The following is a 25,986-nucleotide window of genomic DNA, read 5'->3' as shown; positions in this document are numbered from 1 at the left end:
TTTTTTTTTTTTTTTTTTTTTTTTGGTATCAATCTGAAGTTTTTTTTGTTTTAGCAATGTTCCACATGCCTCAACTGCTTCTATTCATGAATGTCCTTATCTCTCCGAATTCATTCTCAGTCCATGATACTTACTATTTCGTTATGCTTTTATATTTGTGATGACTTAAGATAATTCTAGTATATTTTCAATCCTTACTGCCATGTTTCTTATGTGAAAAGTGAAATATAAACAAAAAAACCTTCACCAAAATGTTTCTTGATTAACGAACATGAAATATCTGCTTGCATGGCCCGACAAAATATTATTTTGGAAAGGGAAAATCTTTTCATAAATGGAAATCGCATTGAAAAAAACCATAAGATCTGCATGGTTTTATATTTCAATCACATCACATGTGTGTTTTTTTCCTATGTATTTCTGGATGCATTACTTGTTTATAACACTCATATTGTAATAGTATATATAGTACCAAACCAAATAACCAATACATCAGAAGCCGTTAGTTCATGTTCCAGTATGCGCACGTGCACGGCACACATATTCATCATTTACATTATCTTTCATTCTACAAATATATATAGTACTACTCTTTAATTGTAATTTTCAGTGAAACTTTGGAAGTACTCAGTCCATTACGAATCTTATCAAAAAAAAAAATAGTCTAAATCCGTACGTGAACTCAGAACATATCAAAGTATATATATACTCTTAAGAACTCGACCAACATTTTATAATACAACTGACGTACGTTTTTATAAGAATCTACAGTTTTTTTTATAAATATATACAAATTAATTAAAACATGATACAAGCATAATATGTAGTTATGTACTAGTAATAAAGATCAATAATCAAACTCATTGCCACAATGAGAGAAGCTTTCATTTAAAGCAAACAACTTTAGTAGATCGAGATTTTAAACAACAAGATCTTCAGAACAAGAACATCAGAGAATCTTGATGATTTGGCATGAAGATGATATTACTATATGTTTTGTCCTTGATCTCTTTGTTATTTATAATTATTGATAGAACCTTTTTGGTCGATTATTAATAAATAAAATGTGAAATATCCCAACTTGCTTTACTTTTTTTAGTTTGCTTACTTGCCTGCTCTCTGCAGAAATGAACGTTGCTTTGTTTTCGAGCTTCTTACACTAGCGACATAAATATAACGAATTTTTCAAAACAAAAGATATTGGAATAAATACAAGTTAAAATAAATAGAAAGCCTGTCCTATAACTTTTCTTCAAGCATTTGTTTCTCAAATATAAAAATTATACTACAGTATTTGTATAATACTGTTTTCCACAAATTGATGTCAGATATGTTTTCTCCAACGGTATTTATTTTGTATAAAACTATTATTACTTTTTTGTTTGTTTTCATATGGGATTCAACAATTTAAATAAATTATTTTCAGGTAAGCAATACATAATTGCTGATAGAAGCTGGTACGAGATTAAATTATATGTAATTTTTTTAAAAAGAGAGATTAAATTATTTTAAAGTAAGACTTGATTATTTTTTTGTATTTGAAATCTACAGTAAAAAAAATGATGAACCGAGATAATCTGGTAACCAAACCATAAGTAAACCGAACCAAACCGAACTTTCCACAAATTATGGATCAGCAAAAAAGTTGGGCTACGGCCCATTATCACAAGACTACATTTTATCACCTTTTTAGTTCTAAAGGAAACTAATGTGAGAGTACGACGCCAAATAACCCTAATTTGTAATTTCTGATCATGCAGTAGAATCTGAAAATCACTTACTGCTGCATGATCAGAAATTATCTATTTTTATTTGTTCGTTTGTCCGATCACCGGTTGACGAAATGTTATCAACTTGAGCAGGATATAACGACTAATGAACCATTTAATTTGGTCCATTTTCCATAAACACATACCCAGATATTTAATTATTCTAGAGGAAAGAAAAAGATAGCAATTTCTATCAAGTCAAAGATAAGGCTTCGTAGACCCTATCTATTTGTAATTAATGGGCATGTCACCTTACACCTTAATTTTTTTTTTTCCTCAACGACAACTTCTTTACACAAATCTCTACGAAATATGCTGTGGTCTTATACTTACAGTCATGAAAGTAACCCAATAACAATAAGAACGAGTCTTTGCATTCGCATTAAATTAGCTCCATGTTGATTTACATTTAATCGTGTGATGGCTCGTTTATCTTCTACTTAATTAAATACACCACTTGCTATATATTATGTAAATAAATTTAGTTGTTTTGTGTCGTACGTTGAATATACTAAATCATACATATATTATAGGAACAAGCTTGTCTAAAACTTTAGTCCATCTCGTATATCGGTCGCAAGAAAAATTCAAAGATCCAATTGCTAGAACAAGTAGCTTTAGAAAAATTTAAGCTTCATATAACTTTTTTGTTTTTGTTTTTGGGCAAAGCTTCATATAACTTAATAAGAAAATTTAGTTCTTAAGAAAATGTATTCACCACATAATGCAAAGCCTAACACCTTTGATGGAGATGATGACGACTCAGACGATCTATTTAAAACGAATTCCATTCTAGGAGAAAACTTACGCTTATCAACTGAATTTTGACATCATGTGATGATGTTCCAAAATGTCCAATCTATAATTAACTAGCGATAAATATATTAACTCATGTTTGATGCTAGCTTCATATATATGATTATATATTTTCATCCTATTTCCAATGTAGAATTCTAATTGCCATCACTAAGCTACGTTCATTCTCAATTCCTGGAAGGCGTATATATTGTCTATAAATAATTGAGTACACAATAAGGCAGCGGAATGTTTCAAAGTAGTCCATACGTACGCCTTTAGATTTACCGCTCTTAATTAGTTTAAATATATTTGACTGACCTATTCGACATATATCTACAAGATGTATTCATTCATTTTTAATTAATTTTCTTTATAAACGGCCCATTTTGGAGTATAAATAGTAATCGTTGATTTAAGAGGTCTCATAAGCCATTGCACAAAGAACATATATAGCACTATCATATTGCAACACTTTCCACCTAAACAAGATGAAGATTGCAAACTTTTCTGTTCTAGTCTTGATTTTATTGATTTCCCCCGTGGCATTAGCACAGCTAAGATTCGGGTTTTACAATCAATCATGCCCTAATGCAGAGACTATCGTACAAAACCTGGTCCGCCAGCGGTTTGGTCGTGACCCTTCAATCACGGCCGCCTTGACTCGGATGCATTTTCACGACTGTTTTGTCCAGGTATGATTCTTATCAAACATCCATCTTCAATTTTGATATCCTTAGGCTTACCAAAAGAGATGCAATCAAAGAAATATATGTACGAAATAGCCAATTAAATTTTGTGTTGACTATATAATATTTTCGTTTAAAAATTTTAAATTTTAAATTTAATTTTAATTTCATGACCAAATATATAATTTCTGAAAATTAAATTAGATTAGAAAATTAACTTATTGTTTAAAACAATTTCTTGTTATCATCATCATCACTATTAGGGATGCGACGCTTCTCTCCTCATAGACCCAACGACGACTCAACCATCACCGGAAAAAACCGCTGGCCCAAACGGCAGCGTGCGAGGGTTCGAGCTGATCGACGAGATCAAGACGGCACTCGAAGCTCAATGTCCCTTCACGGTCTCGTGCTCCGACATAATCACGCTCGCCACACGTGACTCCGTCTTCTTAGGTGGTGGACCGAGCTACCTGGTACCTACCGGACGTCGTGATGGCTTTGTATCGAACCTTGCAGACGCAGAGCAGATCCTCCCTCCACCAGGCATCTCTGTCGCAGGTATGCTAGGTTTTTTCGGCAACAAAGGGATGAACGTTTTCGATGCGGTGGCGCTTTTGGGTGCGCACACGGTTGGGGTCGCTTCTTGTGGTAATTTTGGGGACCGGGTCACGAACTTTCAAGGAACCGGACAGCCCGACCCAACTATGGACCCCAGTTTGGTTGCCAGGTAGATTTAAGATATTAACTATATAGTATAGATGGGATAATAATATATAGTGACGAAGTTTCTTACAAAACATGATCTTTTTAGTAATGTTTGAATCCGATCATTGGATAATTATCCTGGGGTATTCTTATTATTTTAAATTGGAACAATGATTGAAACAATCAGTTGAAAAAAGAACATTATTTACAACCAAAAAAAAAAAGATTTGAAACTAGGTATTTGTTGGTAAAAAGACTTATACTAATATATATATATATATATATTGAATATTTCTCATGTAGCCTAAGGAACACATGTGCGGCTCCAGGCGGCTTTGCGGCACTGGACCAGTCAACGCCGTTTTCATTCGACAACTTGTTCTTTAGTCAGCTCAGACAGAGGAAAGGAATTTTGTTTATTGACCAGCGAATCGCGACCGATCCGGCCACTTCTGATGTTGTGTCTCAGTACGCAGCCAACAACGAACTATTCAAACGTCAGTTTGAGATTGCCATGGTGAAGATGGGAGCCGTTGACGTGCTTACGGGTTTAGCGGGTGAGATCAGGAGGAATTGCAGAGCATTCAACTAAAGCTTTATAAACTTTTTCTATTCTTGATTGTTTTTATTTTCTTTCTTGCTTCTGATGAATTGTGAAATGGTGATTGTTTGCTTATTTATATATGTATGTATATCCTTAAAATAAGGTTTGGTAAATCGATTTGATAACAGCAAGATGTTTCGTTGGTACAGTGATACCAGATTAGTGATGTAAAGTTGATCTGAGTCCAAACTAATTCAGAGTTGTATCTTTCTCATGCTCAAGAACTTGGATATGTATTTTTTTTTCCGGCTCTATCCAATTTACTTGAGCGAAAAGTTACGGAAAAAAAGAAGAACCAATTCCGGTATACACATAACAAAAACGAAAATTACGTTAATATTGTGTTTATAATGTAACATATAACTAGGGAAGTATAGTGAATGTGGTTTTCTATATAGAAAAAGTCGTATTTTTTGTTTTCTTATTATATTTAGCTAGAACTACTTAAACACTAGTCTGACGTCTCTCTCTAACGAGGAATAATTATTAGAATACGAATATGTTCATATGAGCCCGAAAAAGTCAACCCTTGTTTGCTTGATAATGAATTTTAATATTTCGAGGATGAACCCAAAAAAAAAAAAAAAATCCTTTTCTTATTTATATTTTAGAATTTAGATAGTATATATTTAAAGCATCGCAAAAAAAATATTACCAACGTCAAGATTAATATTAATATGATATTTCTTCTTATTTTTTTGATATCATTGTAAATTGAATAACACTTAAATGAATAACACATAGTTTTGCCTAACGTTTTAAAAGCTATTCATAAGATAATACCAAATTTTATATCTGGATCATCTTAGATGAACTCAAATATTCAATCCATAAACCATTTTTTTTATATTTTCATGTAATTAAGTTTTGATTTGTGTTTTAAAATTGAGTAAATTTAAATTATAAGATATTGAGAGTTATAAAATTTGTCCAAGACTTGAATTCATCTAACTTTTAGAACCATAGTCTTACCGTACTTTAGAGAAAGTTTCCAAAAGAAAAAATCAAAGTTATAGAATAAATAGTTGTAGAGTCTCGTAGAGTAACCAAATTATAGTGTCAATGTCCAAGTTTAGCTTTACTAATATAATATGAACGATATTTAGCAGCAAGCAGCTGACAATTTCCGAAATTTGTACTTCATCACATAAATTTTACAGTGTAGAATGTTATTTTGACCAAATAAAATAGGATCTTTAAACTACTTTTTTTTTCAACAAGATTTTAAATTTAAACTACTTGGTTGATTTGAAACATACATCTTACCGACAATAAAAGATAAAAATTTCTCTTGATATCTACTTTTGTTAAAAATATTATTATCTACTTAGTAGTTAGCACAACAAGTTTATTTAATATTCTACAAGGCACCGGAATGTTTCCCTCTGCGTTTATAAATTCACCACTCTCAATAAGTTTAAATAATTTTCACTTACACGTATGCAATTTCCCTCCATAGAAATATATCATAGACGATAGAATTTGTGTATATATAGTAATTAATGGTTGATGCCAATGTTCGATCATAACACATACATATACCGTACCACAACAAATAACACTTTAAGTATATGAACATTTCTACAAACCAAGATGAAGATTGCAAACTTTTCTACTCTATTCTCAATTCTCTTCATTGTTCCGGTCACGTTTGCTCAATTGAGGGTCGGGTTTTATAACAATTCATGTCCTACTGCAGAAACTATCGTTCGTAATCTTNAACCAAATTATAGTGTCAATGTCCAAGTTTAGCTTTACTAATATAATATGAACGATATTTAGCAGCAAGCAGCTGACAATTTCCGAAATTTGTACTTCATCACATAAATTTTACAGTGTAGAATGTTATTTTGACCAAATAAAATAGGATCTTTAAACTACTTTTTTTTTCAACAAGATTTTAAATTTAAACTACTTGGTTGATTTGAAACATACATCTTACCGACAATAAAAGATAAAAATTTCTCTTGATATCTACTTTTGTTAAAAATATTATTATCTACTTAGTAGTTAGCACAACAAGTTTATTTAATATTCTACAAGGCACCGGAATGTTTCCCTCTGCGTTTATAAATTCACCACTCTCAATAAGTTTAAATAATTTTCACTTACACGTATGCAATTTCCCTCTATAGAAATATATCATAGACGATAGAATTTGTGTATATATAGTAATTAATGGTTGATACCAATGTTCGATCATAACACATACATATACCGTACCACAACAAATAACACTTAAGTATATAAACATTTCTACAAAACAAGATGAAGATTGCAAACTTTTCTACTCTATTCTCAATTCTCTTCATTGTTCCGGTCACGTTTGCTCAATTGAGGGTCGGTTTTATAACAATTCATGTCCTACTGCAGAAACTATCGTTCGAAATCTCGTGACAGATGAGTTCGAGAGTGACCCCACGATTACTGCCGCTTTGCTTCGGATGCATTTTCACGACTGTTTTGTTGGGGTACGTATGAGTTTCATTGAAAATTTATTCTAATTGCAAATTCTGTAGGAACATTTTGATATGTTGAGACTAATTTCAATTCGAGTCAAAACATAAAATGGGACGTTAACGTTTTAATAGGTTTGTGCTTAGAATAAAAAATAAATATTTCCTTAACACATGCAAAAAATGATAAAATCATACGTCAAAACTTTTGGATCGGTTGATTAATTTTGTTAAAAACACTTTAAACCTCCTTAATAGGGCTGCGACGGTTCTATCCTTCTAAACTCAACAGATTCAGAAAGATTCGTCGGTCCAAACTTGAGCGTGAGAGGCTTTGAGCTAATCGACGAGATCAAGACCGAGCTTGAGGCTCAGTGTCCCTCGAACGTCTCGTGCGCTGATATAATGGCACTTGCCACTCGTGACTCTGTGTCCTTAGCCGGAGGGCCGAACTACAACATCCCCACGGGGCGACGTGATGGGTTAACAACGAATGCAAACGGCGTGTTTGACCTTATTGGACCAACCGCCTCCGTGGCTGCCTTTCTTAGTTTCTTTGGGGAAAGAATGTTGAACACGTTCGATGCAGTGGCTCTTTTGGGGGCACACACGGTTGGTGTGGGATCTTGTGATCTATTTGAGGATCGACTCACCAATTTTAACGGAACCGGCTTGCCAGACCCGTCAATGGACTCGAATTTGGTTGCGAAGTAAGCTAGACCGGAACTTTATATTTCATTTACAATTCCAGATTTCAGTCTAAGGACGTTTTTAGTTTTTTTCTTTCTTTTATTTTGTTGGTTTTAGAATATTAGTTAGTAGCTNAATAAAAAATAAATATTTCCTTAACACATGCAAAAAATGATAAAATCATACGTCAAAACTTTTGGATCGGTTGATTAATTTTGTTAAAAACACTTTAAACCTCCTTAATAGGGCTGCGACGGTTCTATCCTTCTAAACTCAACAGATTCAGAAAGATTCGTCGGTCCAAACTTGAGCGTGAGAGGCTTTGAGCTAATCGACGAGATCAAGACCGAGCTTGAGGCTCAGTGTCCCTCGAACGTCTCGTGCGCTGATATAATGGCACTTGCCACTCGTGACTCTGTGTCCTTAGCCGGAGGGCCGAACTACAACATCCCCACGGGGCGACGTGATGGGTTAACAACGAATGCAAACGGCGTGTTTGACCTTATTGGACCAACCGCCTCCGTGGCTGCCTTTCTTAGTTTCTTTGGGGAAAGAATGTTGAACACGTTCGATGCAGTGGCTCTTTTGGGGGCACACACGGTTGGTGTGGGATCTTGTGATCTATTTGAGGATCGACTCACCAATTTTAACGGAACCGGCTTGCCAGACCCGTCAATGGACTCGAATTTGGTTGCGAAGTAAGCTAGACCGGAACTTTATATTTCATTTACAATTCCAGATTTCAGTCTAAGGACGTTTTTAGTTTTTTTCTTTCTTTTATTTTGTTGGTTTTAGAATATTAGTTAGTAGCTATAACGAATCTATTATGGGTCGGTTTAGTTAAAATGGTCCGTGTTGAATTTGGATTTTAGTCAAATCTATATATTTTTTTCAAAAGAGTTTAATTTTTGTGTCAATTTTTTTTTTAAATGATTTGAATTAGGATTTGGTTTTGTTTTGTCAGATATCCAAAATTAATTTGACTTAAATTAAATTAAATTTTGTTTCTAAATATTTTTTTTTTTGGTTTGATTCATATCAACCAGAAGAAGAGAAACGATGAAATAAAGTAGACGGACTAATTAATTGAAAACTCTATTTATACAGTTTGACCAGCATATGTGCGGCATCAGAGAACCCATCAACTGGACTGGACAGGTCAACACCATTGACTTTTGATAACGCATTCTTTGGGCAAATCCGAGCGAGCAGAGGAGTTTTGCAACTTGACCAGCGGCTCGCAACAGACGAAGCCACTTCTAGTGTTGTGGCTCAGTACGCAGCAGACAACGACTTATTCAAACGTCAGTTTGCGATCGCGATGGTGAAAATGGGAGCTGTTGGTGTCCTCACCGGTGAAAACGGTGATATCAGAACAAATTGTTGGGCATTCAACGACAAGTAACTTGTTTTCTTTTCCATATAATCTGATACTTTATTGTTATGTTGGTTCAGATTTTGGGTGGTTTGTGATGTGTTTGACTTGCTCTTTTGATTTTCTTTAAAATAAAATAACATATTTTAATTTATAATAAATAATATAAACATCAATGATATATAATTTTTACTTAAAGACTTCAGTTAAATTGAATGTATCGAAAGAAATTGAGCATCTTCTTCCATAGTTTGGTGTTAAAAGAACGATTATTCGGTTAATTTTTGAATTATAAAAGTTAAGTGTTGTACCTCCCTCATCTACAACAAGTTGTAGGCCTCAATCGTGCTCCAACACTACACAATCTTAAAACTGCGTGACACAGCCCTTAGTGGGCCTCGTTACATTTTACCTCCAGTAATCGGCCTCATCGCAAGTCAATGAACAGAACATAGTAAGACATAAATATCTTATAATGAATACATTTTTTTGGAAGAACAGACCCAAAATTAAATATGAACCAAGAGATATATATCCAGAGGTTCCACCTTTTATGGGCAATGTAAAAGTAAGATTGTAAATATTTTAAATTTAGAGCATATAGTAGTAGAGAATAATGACGATCAAGCTCCAGACAATAATGCTAGCTAGGCATTAATTATGGAGTTTAAACGGAATTTATATAATCATATGACATGAATAGAGTAGTCTGACTAGCTAGGTAGCTATTTTATAATTAGATGGTACTATTCTTTAGAGAGGGGAGGGCACTTGTTAATATAGTCTATTGATAGAAAAAGGGTTTGATCGGACAAAGAAGTCTTACGTAGGCCATAACACATAGTGTAATTTTTTTCTTATGAACAATAGGACTTTCAAATCGATTCTCATCCTTTTATTCTCTTATGGACATTTATAAATATTGTAGAAACTAAAGGCATCTTTATTATTCCCTTTAATAGACACTTACACACGCGTACAGAAGTAGAAAAATATGGGCATAACTAAACTAGAGTTTATTTAGAATCTAGTCACAATAATAGTAATAATTAAAAATGGATAGTGATGTTTTGTGCTCGTGTGTGACACTAGGAAAGATATTGTCTTTGTTTAGTTCACATGTCCTTTTCACAACAACATTGCCATTTGTCTGAACAAAGGCCAAACATAGTGCCGGCTAATGATGATTAATGATAACCTTAGCACGTAATTAACATTTCGAATGAACCGAACATATATAAATTAAAATAAATGCATGAATCTGCCTAGCTATTTGATCATTACATAGTTTTATTAGTAAATAAAAAGATTAGAGCTTTAGCCTTTTGGCTCTTTTTGTGATGGCAAAGCATTCAAGTGCGAGACACATCAGTATCACTTGAAACAACTTAAGGATTATTTGTAAGTAAAAAAAGGGATCTACGAATTTTATTTATTTTTAAAATCACTTGCGCCGTATCTTTGGTATGTGTTTTAGGTGTTTTGTACCAAACCCATATGCTGTTATTACTTATTATTAATGGAAAGTTATGTCGACGTTGTCTCAAGAGTCTCAACTCTCAAGATACCGTATATAGCAGTTTTATCTTACTGATGGATGTGGCATAGGAAAGAAAATCATGAAAATTTATTGGTGGCAAATATTTTAGATTATTCTCAACTATTCTCAATATCTGCAATAGATATCAGCTATACTATGGAATATGGATATGTGAGAAGATATTTGTTTGGGTGTTTTTGTCTCTAGATAGACAAAATTTAAGAAAATTAAAGTTGGCAATTATGTATGTAAAACCAACTTTTCATGAGTTTATTATCCACTGTTTTTACGAATATATAGAAGAATATGTAGTGCATATTCTCTATTTGTATGAAAAATTATCTAACTATTGTGGAAACCCTTCAAACAAATTTATCTTCTCAAAAGTTTAAGATATGAGGCAAATAAATTTGTTTGTTTTCTTTAAAATATGGAAAAGGAGAGAGATGATTGTAGTTTCTTGTCAGGATTCATGCATGCTGCATATACATCAGTAATAAATAATTAATGTTCAATGTTGTAGTTTTTTTTTTTGTTTCTTTCCTCCTTTTTTTATTTTTGTCTTTTCCCTGGTATCTTTTTTTTTTAATATCTTCATAAGTGCTCTGCAAGTTCAGTGGACAAACCCCCAAAAACTCAACTCCATATGTCAGCTCCGTTGGTAAAAAACTTAAGCCTTCAACAGTACAATGTATATAGAATGCAAATATCGTAAAAATGTATCATGAATCTATTCGATATATCTATTAATGAAGGAAATTACATTTTTAATTATATGTTATTTTGTGTTGTGATTATTGGTGTTAAGGAAAAAGAAAACCATTTTTCATCGTATATATATCATATATACACTATAGTTTTTTTGATCAAACATATATACACTATAGTCTATTAATTGGTTATATATAGTTATATAGTAGTATTTTCTTTCTGACCCAGAAAATAATTAGTACGTAAGTCCCAAGGTTATAATCCCCAGAAAAATCCGATGTATAATATAGTGATACTACTAATTACGTCATCATCAGAATCTATAATCTCTAACACAAAGACACATTACCTATCAGTCGTGACTGGTGAGTATAGTATATTTATGGTCCGTACATCGGTACATGTCACAGAGAGCAGGACCACATATATATATATATATATCTATGTTTTTAGACGAAACAAAATGTAGAAGCCAGTCGTACAGAATTTGAGAATCTCAGGACCACAGAGATCATCGTTGATATGCTAAACTAGGGTTTTCTTCCTCTCATTTTGTGAAGCCTCGTCCAATTTTTTAGTCCAAATTATATTGTAGACTCTATTGTTTACACTATAGGTCTAATTTTCCAGATTTGCAGTTTATAATACATTATATAGCGTTATGGCATATCTACTACCACGAGGTGTTCAAAATATCGTTCTAATACCCCGATATGTTTACTAATTAATCACGTGATCAATAATCTCAACAGAAACCCTTTTTTATAAGAGTGCTCCTCTTAACTGTTGCAATTGAATGAAACGATACAGTATAAGTTTGATGAATTACTCTCTCTCACACACACATTTAGTATTTTTGAAAAAAGCAAAAGAACAAAAAAAACTAATTACTGTCTCCCGGAGATATCCGATAAAATTGGAACAATATTGAAACAGATAATCTAGCAATATATTCTGCTAAACAAACCTGTTAAGTATAATTTCAATGATATAGCTGTAATAATTGCATGTTTCCAAAAGATTAAGTATCTTTAGACAAGTTTTCACTTTAGCCACAAAGGTTTTTTTTTGTGCGTGGACATTAGAGTGGACATTAACCAAAAAAAAAGTGAATTTGATGTGGGCGGGTGAAACACATATTATTGTTATTCACACGTTGATAAACAAACAAAAGAGACTCACACTTGTGCCCTAAAAGCAGAACCACATGTTGGTCGGTGTCCCCCTGCAATCCGAATATATATATATATATATTTTTATATATATCCGAATATATATTCATATAATATAAGCTTACGGGGAAACCTTTTCATCAAATATAAATTCTTTTTTTTTCCTAAACCAATTTTTTTTGTCAATCAAACAAATATATAAAATCTTTTAATTTAGGAAAACTACAATATAGTTTGATATCAACTTGCAGAAAGTAGAATATAATAAACAGAATGCTATATTTTTAGTTTAGATATGAAATAATAGTTACGTCAATAAATAATATAATTTAATTCAATTATTAATTTAAATGAGTTTACCTAAAATACATTATAAATCAAAACACAAGGTATGGTGTCTATAATTATTTATTTATTCTACCCAAAATACGAAAAGAAAATATCTAACAAAACAATAAAAGTTCAGAAACTGAAAAGAAATAAGAACTAAGGTATAGTATATATATATATATATATATATATATATATATATATATATATATATATATATATATATATATATATATATATATATATATATATATATATATATATATATATATATATATATATATATATATATATATATATATATATATATATATATATATATATATATATATATATATATATATATATATATATATATATATATATATATATATATATATATATATATATATATATATATATATATATATATATATATATATATATATATATATATATATATATATATATATATATATATATATATATATATATATATATATATATATATATATATATATATATATATAATATTAAAAATAAATGTAACAATAATATATTGGCTCGGGTACAGAGAGGTAGCCGGAGCCCATGCTGCATATGAATATCTACGAAGAACATGTATACGCGATCAATTGAATAATAATTTATAGAAACAGCACCAAAACACACAAGAGAAAACAAAAAGAAGTAGTTTATTTTATTTTTTACGTTATTAATGTATATTATATTAAAAATATATAAAATGAAAAAAAAATACCAAAACAGCTATACCATTATACAGAGACAGTCAAAAACAGAGGGCATCTGAAGAAGCAAGTTGTCTCCTACTGTGTCTTTCTACACTCTACCTTTTGCATACGTATTCGCACACTCACCTATGTACGGACTATTTTATTCTCCATTTAAAGTTCAATACATTCTCCCTAACAAAAAAAGGAAAAATTATTATGATCCATCCATCATACATCATTGTACACTGAATATACACCCCATTCCCTTTCATCATATGTACACTGAATATACACTAATTCACATATCTGTTTTAAAATAATTTTCACATTTACATTTAATAGCATGCATGAATATGTGTAACTCTACACTCGTAATCGTTATGGTTATGAACAATGGATAACTCCAAGATTAATAACGCATTCACTTGAGTGGTAATTAATAAACTCTGAGATCCAATACACCACCATAAGATGTTTTGGTTCCATTTAGTTGTATTAATTAAGTTAGTTTCAAAGACTCTGATCAGTGATCAGTGACTAAGACTTTGTAAAGAATTGACTTAATGACAGTAAGTCTCAATATTAAGATGCTTGATCGGAAATCTGGACTCAGTAACCAAGGTGCCCTTGAGAAACTAAATATCTATTTCTCATCATTTTTATTATTTTTTACAACACCTACGAATCTCCGATCAACTATGATCTGAAAACTATTTTATAATTATAATCGTCCTTGGAGTCTTGACCAAAGTACTGATATTACCAAAACAAGCTAGACATACAGAAGAAACCAACAATAAAATTAAAAATCAGGGTTCCTATAGGAATAAAACAAACAATATCATAGAATTCTTACAAATTAACAACAGAGAGAAAGGATAGAAAAATAATACTAGAATTCTTTTTTTTTTTTTAAGGAAGCGCACAACTAAATCTTAACTGTCAAATAATGAAATAAATATGGTATAATAAATTTTTGCACGTACAAAATAAAAAGCATCAAGTGGCTGGCTACCCACTGTAAGCCATGTTTTCCCAACGTCATAGGTAATAAATAACTCCATGGTTTTCTTTACTTTTTGACCTTCGGTTTGGATCGTCTTTTGGGTATATAAAATTACTTAATATGCTAAAATAATGTTATAATAAAAATTTACATGGTCAAAATATATTATTGATTTTACAACTTATAAATTAATTTCCACTATAAATTTTCTTAAGAACTTACTACCCCTACAAGGATTTTCTTCATTTTCATAAGTGTGCAAAACTTAGTGACAAAGAAAAACATTTTGATATTTTTTCATGTAAGTGACAAAAAAAATCTTTTTAGGCGCCTCTGTCGCATGACACCAAAATTAGTCTATTTTAGTGAAGAAAATACAAACTAGGTAACGATAAGACGATTGGATATTATACATGATAATAATGTTAAGAAATTTATAATATATACTTCTCTATATAACAATACGCAAACAGTTTTATCTGCCATTATACTTATACAATACTAGATTTCAATTCGAGGTACTCATTATGTGTTAGTGTTATGAGCTTACAGAATTTAAATTACGATGGTGTGATCATTAAGCTATACAAGTATTGCTTAAAAAAAAAAATACTAATTAATATTTATTTTATCTTTGATGATTTATAGAGCAGAAAGAGAGACAATCATAACCGACGACTTACTCATATAATTTTTTTTTTCAGGTGGACAGTACAATATGCGCCTCTTCATTCTCATTTCAACTTTTTTTCAATAATACTGTGCATTTTTACATATTTATTTATGAGCCGTTACAACATTACTTGAGTTATCCTCTAGTGCATAGTACTCTTTCCTATCTGATGATATTTTAAAAAAAAGTTGTATTAATTAAGTGATTTTAAGTTTTTATTAGTGATTTAAATTAAATATATTTCACTTTTTGATCAATTATATTATCTGTTGGGCATAATTTTATCATCATAAATAAATAAATATAATTTATAAAGTCAACGCATATTTTGTTGGATAAAATCAACGTACATATGAATTTATCTGATAAAAAGATAGTCTTCCTGATTGGTTCAGTGAACCAAGAATCTCGTGATTGACTCTATCACGAAACCGAGAATCTCGCGACTGGTTTTATCAATGGGCCAAAAATCACATGACTGAATCTGTTAATGGACCAAGAGTCTAGCGACCGACTTTACTAGTGGGCCAAGAGTCTTGTGACCGACCCTATCATAGATAGACTCGACAAACCCAAGACATATCCTAAAGGATTAGGGTTGAGAGATCTCTATATAAAGGAGAGATGCATCCACGAGAGAAGGCATCAAAAGACAAAGCAAGAGACCTAAAAACACAAGACACACGACTCAACTCTAGAACGCAGCTAGGGTTTATAGATTGATTCGCTGTACCTTGAATTCTTGTATTTGAGCTCGAGACTTTGATCAATAAAACGAATTGTTCGACATCTGTTTCTTGTTTCCGTAGTCTTTAAACGAATCGATTATTTTTGTCCAAACATTATCTATTATAGTTCTTTATTGAGTAAATCAGTTGTACGTAGTTGATGATGTTTATATGTAAAAAAGAAAAAATATATGATTTCTTAATATATGTATGTATAAAAGCTTTAACATCTCACTTAAAGTAAAACGGAAATATTACTATTTTTGTTACTTAACATCACATATAGGTCAAAATATGGTGTCTGATTTATATTTCCAATTAATTTTTATGTGTTTTATGACTTCTAATTTTTCCCAGCACTGATTCATCTAGAAAACTACTCAAGACTGCCTTCAAAAAATTAAATTTGGACGGGGCTTCGGTGAGCAAAACCAGACTAACCCATCATCTGACACTCGAATGCATTTAAGCTAGTTTGAACATATTGTTTGTAATTGTAATTTTGGTTTTTGGTTTTAGAAATTTTTTATGGATAAAATTTGATCAACGATGGATTAAACCAGAAGTCGATAGCTAATTTCTTTTGTCGTATCCGTTAGTGCCAAATTATGTTTTAAGCATGGCAAATGTATTTAATGAATTTGATTGCCATGCAAATCAAAGCGGATAAGGGACACTGATTTTTTTTTTTCTTTTTTTCTGGAATATCCCTAGTTGCAATGGTCAAAGAGTATTTGCTTAGTTGATATGTTTTCAGATTTCAAATGCCAATTCCACTCGTTTGTGTTTCTCCGAGTTCAGACTTAATACATTTTGGCACCTATATACTATATGTAACAACATATAAAATATGCTTAAATCATTCAAGTATATTATATTGATGAACCCACAAAAAGATAAAGATAAACCACATGTAACTTAATATACAAGGAAAAAATATTATTTAAGTAATCATTCTCCTATAAATTCATTACCCTCAGCTCACCACCTCTCACAAACTCACAAAACAATTTGTGGCTTCTTTTAAATTCTCCATAACCAGAAAAAAAAAACAAAAAACAAAAAAAAAAATCAATATTCTTGAAAGCAATGGACCAAGAACAACCTCCACATAGCCCAACCGGCCATAGTCGCTCACCCCCATCATCATCCGCCTCCGGTTCCACCACAGCTGAACCGGTTCGGTCACGATGGTCACCTAAACCGGAACAAATACTCATACTTGAATCGATCTTCAACAGTGGTATGGTTAACCCTCCCAAAGAAGAGACGGTAAGGATACGAAAGATGCTCGAGAAATTTGGCGCGGTGGGAGATGCAAATGTCTTCTATTGGTTTCAAAACCGGCGGTCAAGATCCCGCAGGAGGCAGCGACAGCTCCAGGCTGCAGCTGCAGCCGCTGCCGCAACCACCAACACTTGTGACCAGACGATGATGGTGAGCAACAGCTTACCACATCATAGTGGGAGTGATTTGGGGTTTGGAGGTTGTAGCACTTCTTCTAATTACTTATTTGGTGGGTCATCCCAAGTTCCTTCTTTTTTCCTTAGTCTCTCTTCTTCTCCTCCTTCTTGTTCAAGCTCCTCTTCCACTTCTTCTTCAGCTAGCTCTTCATCTTCTTATGGTGGCGGTGGATGTGATAATCAAAGCAATAGTGGCATGGAGAATCTCTTAACAATGTCTAGCCAAATGGGTTACCAAGAAGCTAATCATCTTCATTATCAACATCAAAGCTCAAATGTCGCATCGATTTTGTGCCCACCTGATCAAAACTCCCATTTTCACTACCAACAAGGTAAACACAAAACTCCCAAAAAAGAAAAGAAAAGAAAAAATAATAATTTGCATGACTCTTTTTTCTTTATAAGCTCAAGTGTTTTTGTCCCCTAAACCCTCTTCCTTTCCCCAAAAAGTCTCAAAATGTAACAATTATCTTATTGTAAAGTTGTTTTAAAGGTAGGGAAAAAAAAATCCAATTCTGGGTGGGTTTCAACCAAAGAAAGGTTCTTTTTTTTTGTTTTGTTTTTGGCGACTTACTTAATAATTGCTTATTGGTTAATCATCATGCATCCGGTATTGCCTAACATTTTGTGAGAGCAAGCACTTTCAAACAATTAATAAGGTTTTATTTATTTATCTCAATAGGAAAGAAACATCATCTCTACATCTCAATTTTATTAAAGAAAACATAGGAATAAAAAAGCTTCAGATGAGTTCCAACCAAAGAACTGACTCATTTTTTTTTTTTTTTTGGTTTTAAAAGAAGAAAGAACTGACTCTTATGAGTAGTAGCTTAATTCTTCTTTTAATAATGCCTTCTTAACAACTAATTTTCTAATCTAATCTTTCTTACATATATAATATATAAGAAATATGTTTGAAATTCAGGGGTTATAACGGTGTTTATAAACGGAGTTCCGACAGAAGTGACGAGAGGAGGAATAGACATGAAAGCAACGTTTGGAGAAGATTTGGTTTTGGTGCATTCCTCAGGTGTTCCTCTCCCTACCGATGAGTTCGGTTTTTTGATGCATACCTTACAACATGGTGAAGCTTATTTCCTGGTAATTAATTCAATCTTGCTTCTTTTTTTTTATTGCTGATTGAATTCCTCGTGAATATATATATTTGTAGTATATTGTTTGGTTTTGAGCAAACGTACTCTTTTATTCTTTTTTTTTTTTTTTTTGGNTCGTCTCTCTCTTTCTCGATCCTCACTTTGGTGTTGAAAATAGGAAATGAGATGGAACCCAATTGGGGTAAAGTCCTAAATTGTCTGCTGCAATGTTATTTAATCATCATAATTTAGTAAATAGAGAAAGTCCTTCGTAAGAGAAAGCGAATTGATGAGTGTCGGTTTGTGCAGTCAATGAATATGATTTTTCTTTTTTCTTTTAAAAAATTACATGAAATTTTCTGTAACTGAAGTTTTGTGGTTTGACGAGGTCTTTTTTACGTTTGAATCAAACAAATATTTTAAGTTTTTAGTTTATGTTCTTAATAACATTAATGCTGAAAACAAAATTTCAAAAATAGTTGTTCAAACCGTAGTAACTTCGTCATCACAATACTATAATTTTATGGTTTTGATCCATTTATTTTCTAATACTCCGCTTGGTCAATTATCTTCGATAACTGTTATACTGATTGATTTCAGCGTTCATGTTCTAACGTAAATGTTTATGTTTACTACTTCTATTGAAGAAAACGAAACTCTACATAGATAACTTATGTATGAAAGATCACATCTATATATGTGTGTGTTGTCTCTTCTGTGCCTTCTTTTTGAAGTAAGACTATATAGTTTTCGGTTATACAGTAATATTTTACAGTTGCGGCGTGAAATATTTATTTGATTTCTTGGCGAACGAAACATTGGGAAAATATACACACACTCTCTCTTCTCTTACAAATTTGAGTTTTAAAGCCTGATTCAGCCTTCCCCTCCTTCCTTCAATTAAGTCGATTTTATGGGATCCTATCAAGAGAACTTTTAGTTGTTGTTTGATTTTTTTCTACTTCTTTTTGTAATTTATAAAATATCTTCTTTTTGTTATTTGTTGCTTTCGTTTTGTTATCGACAGGTTCCAAGATAGACATGAACTGGCTTTACTCTTATGTGGTGATGCAACAGATGCCTTGTTTTTCTACCTTAGACTTTATTGCAACGTTCCATCCATTTTTTTTCTTTTTCTTTTATTGTCTATATATCGTGTAATCAAAGTTTATTCTGTTGTTTTACATTTTGTAATTTATTTTCGAATATATAAGATGAAGTCAAAAAGCTCTTCTAAGACAAAGAGATTTAGTATGTACGTACTATCAATTTAGGTATTTAGATGTAAAATATGAATAATTGATTTGCAATAAAATTTGTGTCTAGGGATCTTCATGTTCGTGTGTACGTAGAGAGAGTAATGATCAAATATTATTGAAATTTAAAAAGAATCGAGACCTCTCAGATAGATGGCCATGGTAGTATGATGTGAAATCATTCAAGTGGAAATCGCAAGTCATAAATAAAATTAATTAAAGACTAGGATCATAAACTACTCCTAGTCAATAATCTAAAACAATCTAATAAAAAAACTAGCTTGACTATATTAGTTAACACAAAACATTAATCCCAAAGTGCAAGATCAATAGACTTGTATGATTAGTGAAAGCAAAAAGTAGACATATATGATTATATATGCTTTGAGTTTATCTGGTTAACAACTATAATAGGACAAATTTTCACGTGAATTAATTAATCATTATCAAAAATTATAGGACTCCGCTTATTATATTTATGCAATTAATTTTAAGATAATAATTAACCTCAACATTTTAAGATAAATCGTTATTCTCACTTATGTAAGCCGAAAAAGAAGGCCCGTATATCCCACTACTTTGCTGCTTAATTATAATACTAAGTGAATACATAAAGCGGTCATAAGCTTCTTCTTCACCTCCTTTCACTTGGCAATTTCTCAAGTCACTCGATAATGCATATCTGAGACAAAAAGTGAAATTTAACAAATCTTACAAAGCAACTGCTCACATAGTACTTAAAAGGTCTCGGCTAAAAAAAACTGATTAAAAAAATAAAAATTAGCTTGGTCATAAAGTTGTTAACGAAATGCTTAGTGATCTGATTTTAAAGCGAATTGAAAATGTGTATATCGATCAGTACATGTAATTTGAATTATTTTAGTTTAAATTGAATTTATTTATTAAAAAAAAAAAGCATAAGACAGCTGGGTTCATTAGATTTTGAATTCTTGTCGATTCCTGCTCTCCGAAACACAAACCTTGATTAACAACTTCAAGCAAGATCTTAATCGGATAGTTAAGACAGAAATCTTAATTTTTTCTGTAAAGCCAAATTCTGCCATTAGATCTAACCTTGTAAACATCACATGAAAGTATTGATTTAACGTTCACTTGATAAATTTGAAGGACAAAATCTATATATTCGAAATCATGCATAGACAAATCCAAGATGTTTTTTTTTTTTTATATAAAATCTTTCATTGCTCTCCGTAATATTATAGGGTGGCACGAACACATATATCTGCGTCTATACATGTATATTTGTTCATTTATTATGAAACATATATTATGGTAGGTTTGGATCCAGATTATATGCATGTACTAATCGAGAACATATACACATATTTAATAAATTTTTTAAGTATGTTACATAAATTTTTGTAATGGGATCTCATAAATTAAAAGTTTGCACGAATCCGTTATTCTGTATAGTACTATTATCAACCTCAATCGTAGTTTGACTAATTTTGGATTGTAGAGATCGATAAGAAATAAACAAGGTTACAAGAACGGAATAGAGAATATGAGCTAAACCTGTGTTGCCAATATTTATACAATAATATTCACTAATGTTATAGTAGTATTTAATATAGAGAGAAGACGATTATGTAGATATTTAAATTCGAATTAAGCGATAAAATAAAGCCACTAGGTGACAACACCGACCATTATAACCAGTAACTAGGAGACGCATGTTTGGTTAATTCTTGATTTCCGAACTCAAAGAAGAAAGCATATGTATATTGAATTACTGATCAGTTTAGACTTACATATATGGATCTTTACAAACTTAGTCCACACAGCTTCCTATAGGCTTCCATGCCGATAATTAATACTTAAACCTTTATTCTTTTCCGAATAATTTTGTATAACTTAGGACATATATAGGAGACACCAAACCTTTTTAGCATTTGTGCCTCCCACCTTCTATATCTATTCTGATTTTTTTCTTTTCGTTTGCTCGTTAGAGAGTATGCAAGATTTGTCTGACTATAATTTTATTAGATACTACTCCATCTCTGTGTCTTAGAAAGATTGAAATTTAGGATTTTACACACATATTAAGATAGAGGAAATATATGATTAATTTTGTTTCTGATGATTTTTATTTTATTTATGACAATCTCATAATTTATTTTTCTAATACTTTTTCATTTTCCGACCTTCCCACTTTTCCACTTTTTTCTCAAGTGAAAAATTAACAAACATTTCGATCCATATACATGAACTTTTCATATTTCTACTTTCCCACTTTCTTCTCAAATGAAAAATTAACAAAAAAAAAGAAAAAAATAAAGACATGCAAACATCTCGACCCATGTACGTGAACCTTTCATATCCTCATTTATCACAAAATTTTAACTCCTAAACATCCAAACTGGAGTAACTAAAATTTTCAAACTTGGAGCCACAATTATTTAACTCAAAAACAAAAAATTAGGATGGAGCCAAAGTCACGTAACTCAAAAAAACTGAAAAAAAATAAAATGGAGCCAAAACCAAAATAACTTAGTTCCATTAACCTTCTATATATATTGACATAGATTTACACCATTAGTCAAAATCATCAAAATGGCTTTTCATAGTTTTGATCTAAATTTACCACCTCAAAATAATGAGCAAAATATTTTGTTTGATTTGAATAGAAGTCCAAGAGAGTTTACTTCATGTATTTTTATTAAATTATTTTTAGTAAATTTATTTATAGATGTATATTGCTCAATTTTTTTTATATACATGTCATAAAGTATTTAATGTTTTTAGTAACTTTAAGGAGATATTTAATTTTGAAGACATGAATCATGTTATTTATTTTAGTAGGATTATGATTTTATTTATAACATATTTTGTTTTTTTTGAAATATTGTGACAGGAGAAACCATATTAGAAAATCCTCAAGAAGCTCATGTTCGTAGGAAATAAATGACAGATAAAATCTAGGAAAATAAATCTTCAGCATAGCTAATATAGTGTCTTCGATTTCCTTCTCCGGATGGATCTCTCCTACATCTTTATAGAATAATTTATTCAAATCAAATGGACGCATGGCCCTAGAGTTGGAATCGTGAATCCGATAAACACTCCTCGATTCTTTTTGAAGCGGTTGAAAGTTCTTGGCTTCTTGTTCTTCTTCACTATGAATCTGTTGAATATTGTTTGAATTGCCTTCTTCTTCTTACTTCACTTCTTTTTTAGCTTCTTCATGATTCATTTTTGTTTTGAGAGAGAGAGAGAGACAAAGGATTAATAAGAAGAGGAAAAAATGAAATGGTAACTAATTCTTTTACTGATGACAAAAATAAATAGTGACGTTCAGTGGAATACGGTCGTTTCAGTTTCTTTGTCCAAAAGTACACTCCATACACGTTCTACAATATCATTAATTATTAATTTCTTTGTCCAAAAATTTATTAAAAATATTCAAAACATCAATTTTTGTGGGACAAAGAAAATGCTCTAAAATTTTAATATTCCTGAGACAGAGGAAGTATTATAGTTAATGAATGATTATTCTCATTATGCTGATAATTATTTCTCTGTTTCTTGTCTATCATAGGATTATTTAGATTATGTATGTTAAAAAAAAGATTTGTATAGAATCCATGAAGTTCTCTTTTATAGGACGAACCCAAAACTGATCACTACATAGTTTTAACAGTAAATAAAAATCGGCAGTGATTAAAATGTATGTAATCAACAAACCAACCATACGGCAAACAAAATTATCAAAGTTACAATCACTTGACCAAAAATGCTCACATAATCTCTTTTCTGTTGGCCCAGCCCAAAAGCATCAAACTAAAATTAAAACTGATATTAAAATAATTATTCTTCTACTATTGAGATCAAGCTTGGAGTAAAGGGTACCACAGTTGAATAATGTCCAGCTAGGGGTGTCAAACGGGCATGCCCGCGCCCGAACGGGCTGACCGTGACGGTCCCGTATTTTCAGTGATCCGCTGCGGACAGGTCCGCCACGGGCGGCGGGCAAAGTATCACTGCCCATGCCCGCTCCGCCTAGCTTTGCGGACTAACGGGCATGCCCGCGGGCATCTCTTCTTTAGAAAGATAATCACTTTCATACGATAAGATTCTGCAAGTTCCTCTTAAATATTGTTTTTCTCTCTTGTGCAAGCAGCCAACTTCAGTTTTAAGCTCTCTAACTCCTGCTCCAAGCTAGCTGTCCTATTAGAGCCATATCCAACAATATCTATGAGGTGAAGGGAAAAATAAGGTAGCATTCAATTGCTGAATAAGGAACTTAAATCTAATAAGGAAGTGGGATAGAAAATAAGACACCTCTGGAAATGCATCCGAGTAGCCACACCAAGAATTCTAGGTCCACCTTGTTGCATGCACAACTGTTCAATATCTTTCTATAGTTCACTACGCTCTAGTTATAAGAAATACTAGTGGTCAGACTCAACATATATCAGGTAATCAAGATGCAGAAGTAAAATGGAGTCTCAAAAAACCATGATAGATAATATCTTCACAAAAGCATAACGCACAGAGTAGCCAAGGTCAAATTAAGTGCATAACCCAAAAGAGAAAGGGAAGAATTTCTGAAAGTGTAACAAGTGATGATGTCGTCATACACCATTTGCTATAAACTAACTCAATATCAAGTTTATTAGAAGAAAACACAAGTAAATAACTAAAAGAGAAAAATAATCTTTTGCATCAGAGAAGGCAAAATGCAGCAGAATACACTTGAAGAAGGCTGCAGAGAAGCAAAAACGTAAGACTAAAAAACCATTTCTACAAGCCTAGAAACATGTCCAAGGTCTAAATAACTAGTACCACCAAGAGAAATACACAAAAAGAAACTACAGTTGAGAAATTGAGAAAACGTACCAAGTTCAAGTTGTTTGATTCGAGCCTTTAGAATCTCATTCTCATCTAAATTAAGATCCATACTTTTGATCTGCAGAAGATCAACAACACTTTGACAAAGTAAATAACTTGCTTGGAAATTTCAAGACTTTTGAGCAGATGGAAAGCTAAGAAGATATAAAAGCAGATTCTTAACAAAACCCAGAACTCATAAAATAAAAAAAAGCATTCACCTTGAAACAACCTTAAGATTCAAAGTGATGTTCTTCCTCGTTAAAGCCCTAATTTTGTAGTAGTTGTTGTAACAACTAACAAGGGATTTAGGGAAGAGACAAATCAGAAATGAGCCCAGAAGATTGAAATTGAGAGACAAACACGATCAGCGAGAGAGAAAGTGTTTGTACCTTTTTCGTCTTCTTCGGATTTGACCCCGAATCTAGCCCGAATCTCCTCCCCTGTGCCGCACCATCGCTTGTGAACTGGCATAGAAGTGAATCAGTGATGGAACTGTGACAATTGCAGACCGCCCGTTTACCCCGCGGTCATCAGCGGTCACAATCCGCTTGACCCGCAAACCAAACGGGCTGAGTCCGCGTGACCCGCCACTTTTTGGGCATCAAATTAAGAGCCCATGCCCGATCCGCTAAGCTACATAACGGGCTATGCCCGCGGGCCTAAAGCCCAATTGACACCCCTATGTCCAGCGTAGCACTTACTGTGGGAACATGCATCATAAGATCTCAATTCAGGATCATATATGGTAAACTTGCGATTCCTCACATGTGTAAGTGTATCAAAAAGAACTAGTGATTTCCTCTTCTATATCTTCAAAACCGCGACAGGAGTGACGCATATAATAACATTTGGTATGAGAGCCATTGGAGGAAAATTCCTGAACAATTGAGGATCTAGATTCAATGAATAAATTTTTTCCCATATCATGTCTGAATTGTTTAATGACCATATCTCTTGTCTTAGCTGCTCTTTTTGCGATACGCATAGCCGATCATTATTCAGGTTACACATAACAATATTCTTAGAATATGACGAAGGTGCTTCAGGAAACGGAGTTTTTAGGACTATATGAAAAGTTTCTGTATGAAAATTAAATGATAATATTCTTGTTTCCCCAATAGACTCATCAGTAAACCAGTGAAGTGATCCATCTAAGTATACTGGAATATGGTAATTAAGAATACGACAAGGAGCAGCGGTCACATACTTCCAAGTGTTTGTGCTAAAATTAAAAACTTCACAGGTTGTAGTGTTTTCAAGGCTTATCTCAAATGAATTATACAGCCAAACTAGCTTGTATGTGTCTGTGGATTTGTCTTTCCCAAATCCTAGACTACACAATTGGGCATGGTCAGTCATA

The 25,986-nt window shown here is 32.1% G+C and overlaps 3 protein-coding genes and 1 long non-coding RNA gene across 6 annotated transcripts; 3 read left to right on the top strand and 1 right to left on the bottom strand.

The window, feature by feature from the left end:
* On the top strand, positions 2,983-4,779 carry LOC104789236 (peroxidase 28-like). Its single transcript, XM_010514981.2, has 3 exons — positions 2,983-3,259; positions 3,517-3,983; positions 4,265-4,779. Exons 1-3 carry the CDS (start codon positions 3,056-3,058, stop codon positions 4,551-4,553), a joined length of 960 nt encoding a protein of 319 aa, XP_010513283.1. The 5' UTR covers positions 2,983-3,055; the 3' UTR covers positions 4,554-4,779.
* On the top strand, positions 6,128-9,206 carry LOC104703227 (peroxidase 57-like). Its single transcript, XM_019229237.1, has 5 exons — positions 6,128-6,276; positions 6,939-7,036; positions 7,280-7,731; positions 8,819-9,112; positions 9,167-9,206. The coding sequence occupies exons 1-5, from the start codon at positions 6,159-6,161 to the stop codon at positions 9,204-9,206; spliced, it is 1,002 nt and encodes a 333-aa protein (XP_019084782.1). The 5' UTR covers positions 6,128-6,158.
* On the top strand, positions 16,970-19,764 carry LOC104789095 (WUSCHEL-related homeobox 11). 3 transcript variants are annotated; one of them, XM_010514867.2, is made up of 3 exons: positions 16,970-17,754; positions 18,348-18,523; positions 19,544-19,764. In XM_010514867.2, the coding sequence occupies exons 1-3, from the start codon at positions 17,049-17,051 to the stop codon at positions 19,553-19,555; spliced, it is 894 nt and encodes a 297-aa protein (XP_010513169.1). In that variant the 5' UTR covers positions 16,970-17,048; the 3' UTR covers positions 19,556-19,764. The 3 variants fall into 3 exon arrangements, with proteins under 3 accessions (XP_010513169.1, XP_019099654.1, XP_019099651.1); XM_019244109.1 differs by lacking the exon at positions 19,544-19,764 and having other exon boundaries at positions 16,970-17,475; positions 17,563-17,754; positions 18,348-18,562; XM_019244106.1 differs by lacking the exon at positions 19,544-19,764 and having other exon boundaries at positions 18,348-18,562.
* LOC109129317 lies at positions 23,623-25,290 on the bottom strand. The gene is made up of 3 exons (XR_002035586.1): positions 24,845-25,290; positions 24,075-24,702; positions 23,623-23,960 (listed from the first exon to the last, which is right to left on the bottom strand). It is a non-coding gene; the product is annotated as an uncharacterized LOC109129317 (long non-coding RNA).

This window comes from Camelina sativa, chromosome 1 (genome assembly GCF_000633955.1).
Source record: "Camelina sativa cultivar DH55 chromosome 1, Cs, whole genome shotgun sequence".
NCBI classification, from domain to species: Eukaryota; Viridiplantae; Streptophyta; class Magnoliopsida; order Brassicales; family Brassicaceae; genus Camelina; species Camelina sativa.
Note: the sequence above shows the minus strand (reverse complement) of the source record. Positions and strands in the feature narration are given on the sequence as shown.

Coding starts and splice junctions, on each gene's coding strand:
- LOC104789236 (XM_010514981.2), top strand. CDS start 3,056: ATGAAGATTGCAAACTTTTCTGTTCTAGTCTTGATTTTATTGATTTCC. Junction 3,260..3,516: donor TTCACGACTGTTTTGTCCAG/GTATGATTCTTA, acceptor CATCACTATTAG/GGATGCGACGCTTCTCTCCT. Junction 3,984..4,264: donor GACCCCAGTTTGGTTGCCAG/GTAGATTTAAGA, acceptor TTTCTCATGTAG/CCTAAGGAACACATGTGCGG.
- LOC104703227 (XM_019229237.1), top strand. CDS start 6,159: ATGAAGATTGCAAACTTTTCTACTCTATTCTCAATTCTCTTCATTGTT. Junction 7,732..8,818: donor GACTCGAATTTGGTTGCGAA/GTAAGCTAGACC, acceptor CTATTTATACAG/TTTGACCAGCATATGTGCGG. Junction 9,113..9,166: donor TGTTGGGCATTCAACGACAA/GTAACTTGTTTT, acceptor ATGTTGGTTCAG/ATTTTGGGTGGTTTGTGATG.
- LOC104789095 (XM_019244106.1), top strand. CDS start 17,049: ATGGACCAAGAACAACCTCCACATAGCCCAACCGGCCATAGTCGCTCA. Junction 17,755..18,347: donor CCATTTTCACTACCAACAAG/GTAAACACAAAA, acceptor TTTGAAATTCAG/GGGTTATAACGGTGTTTATA.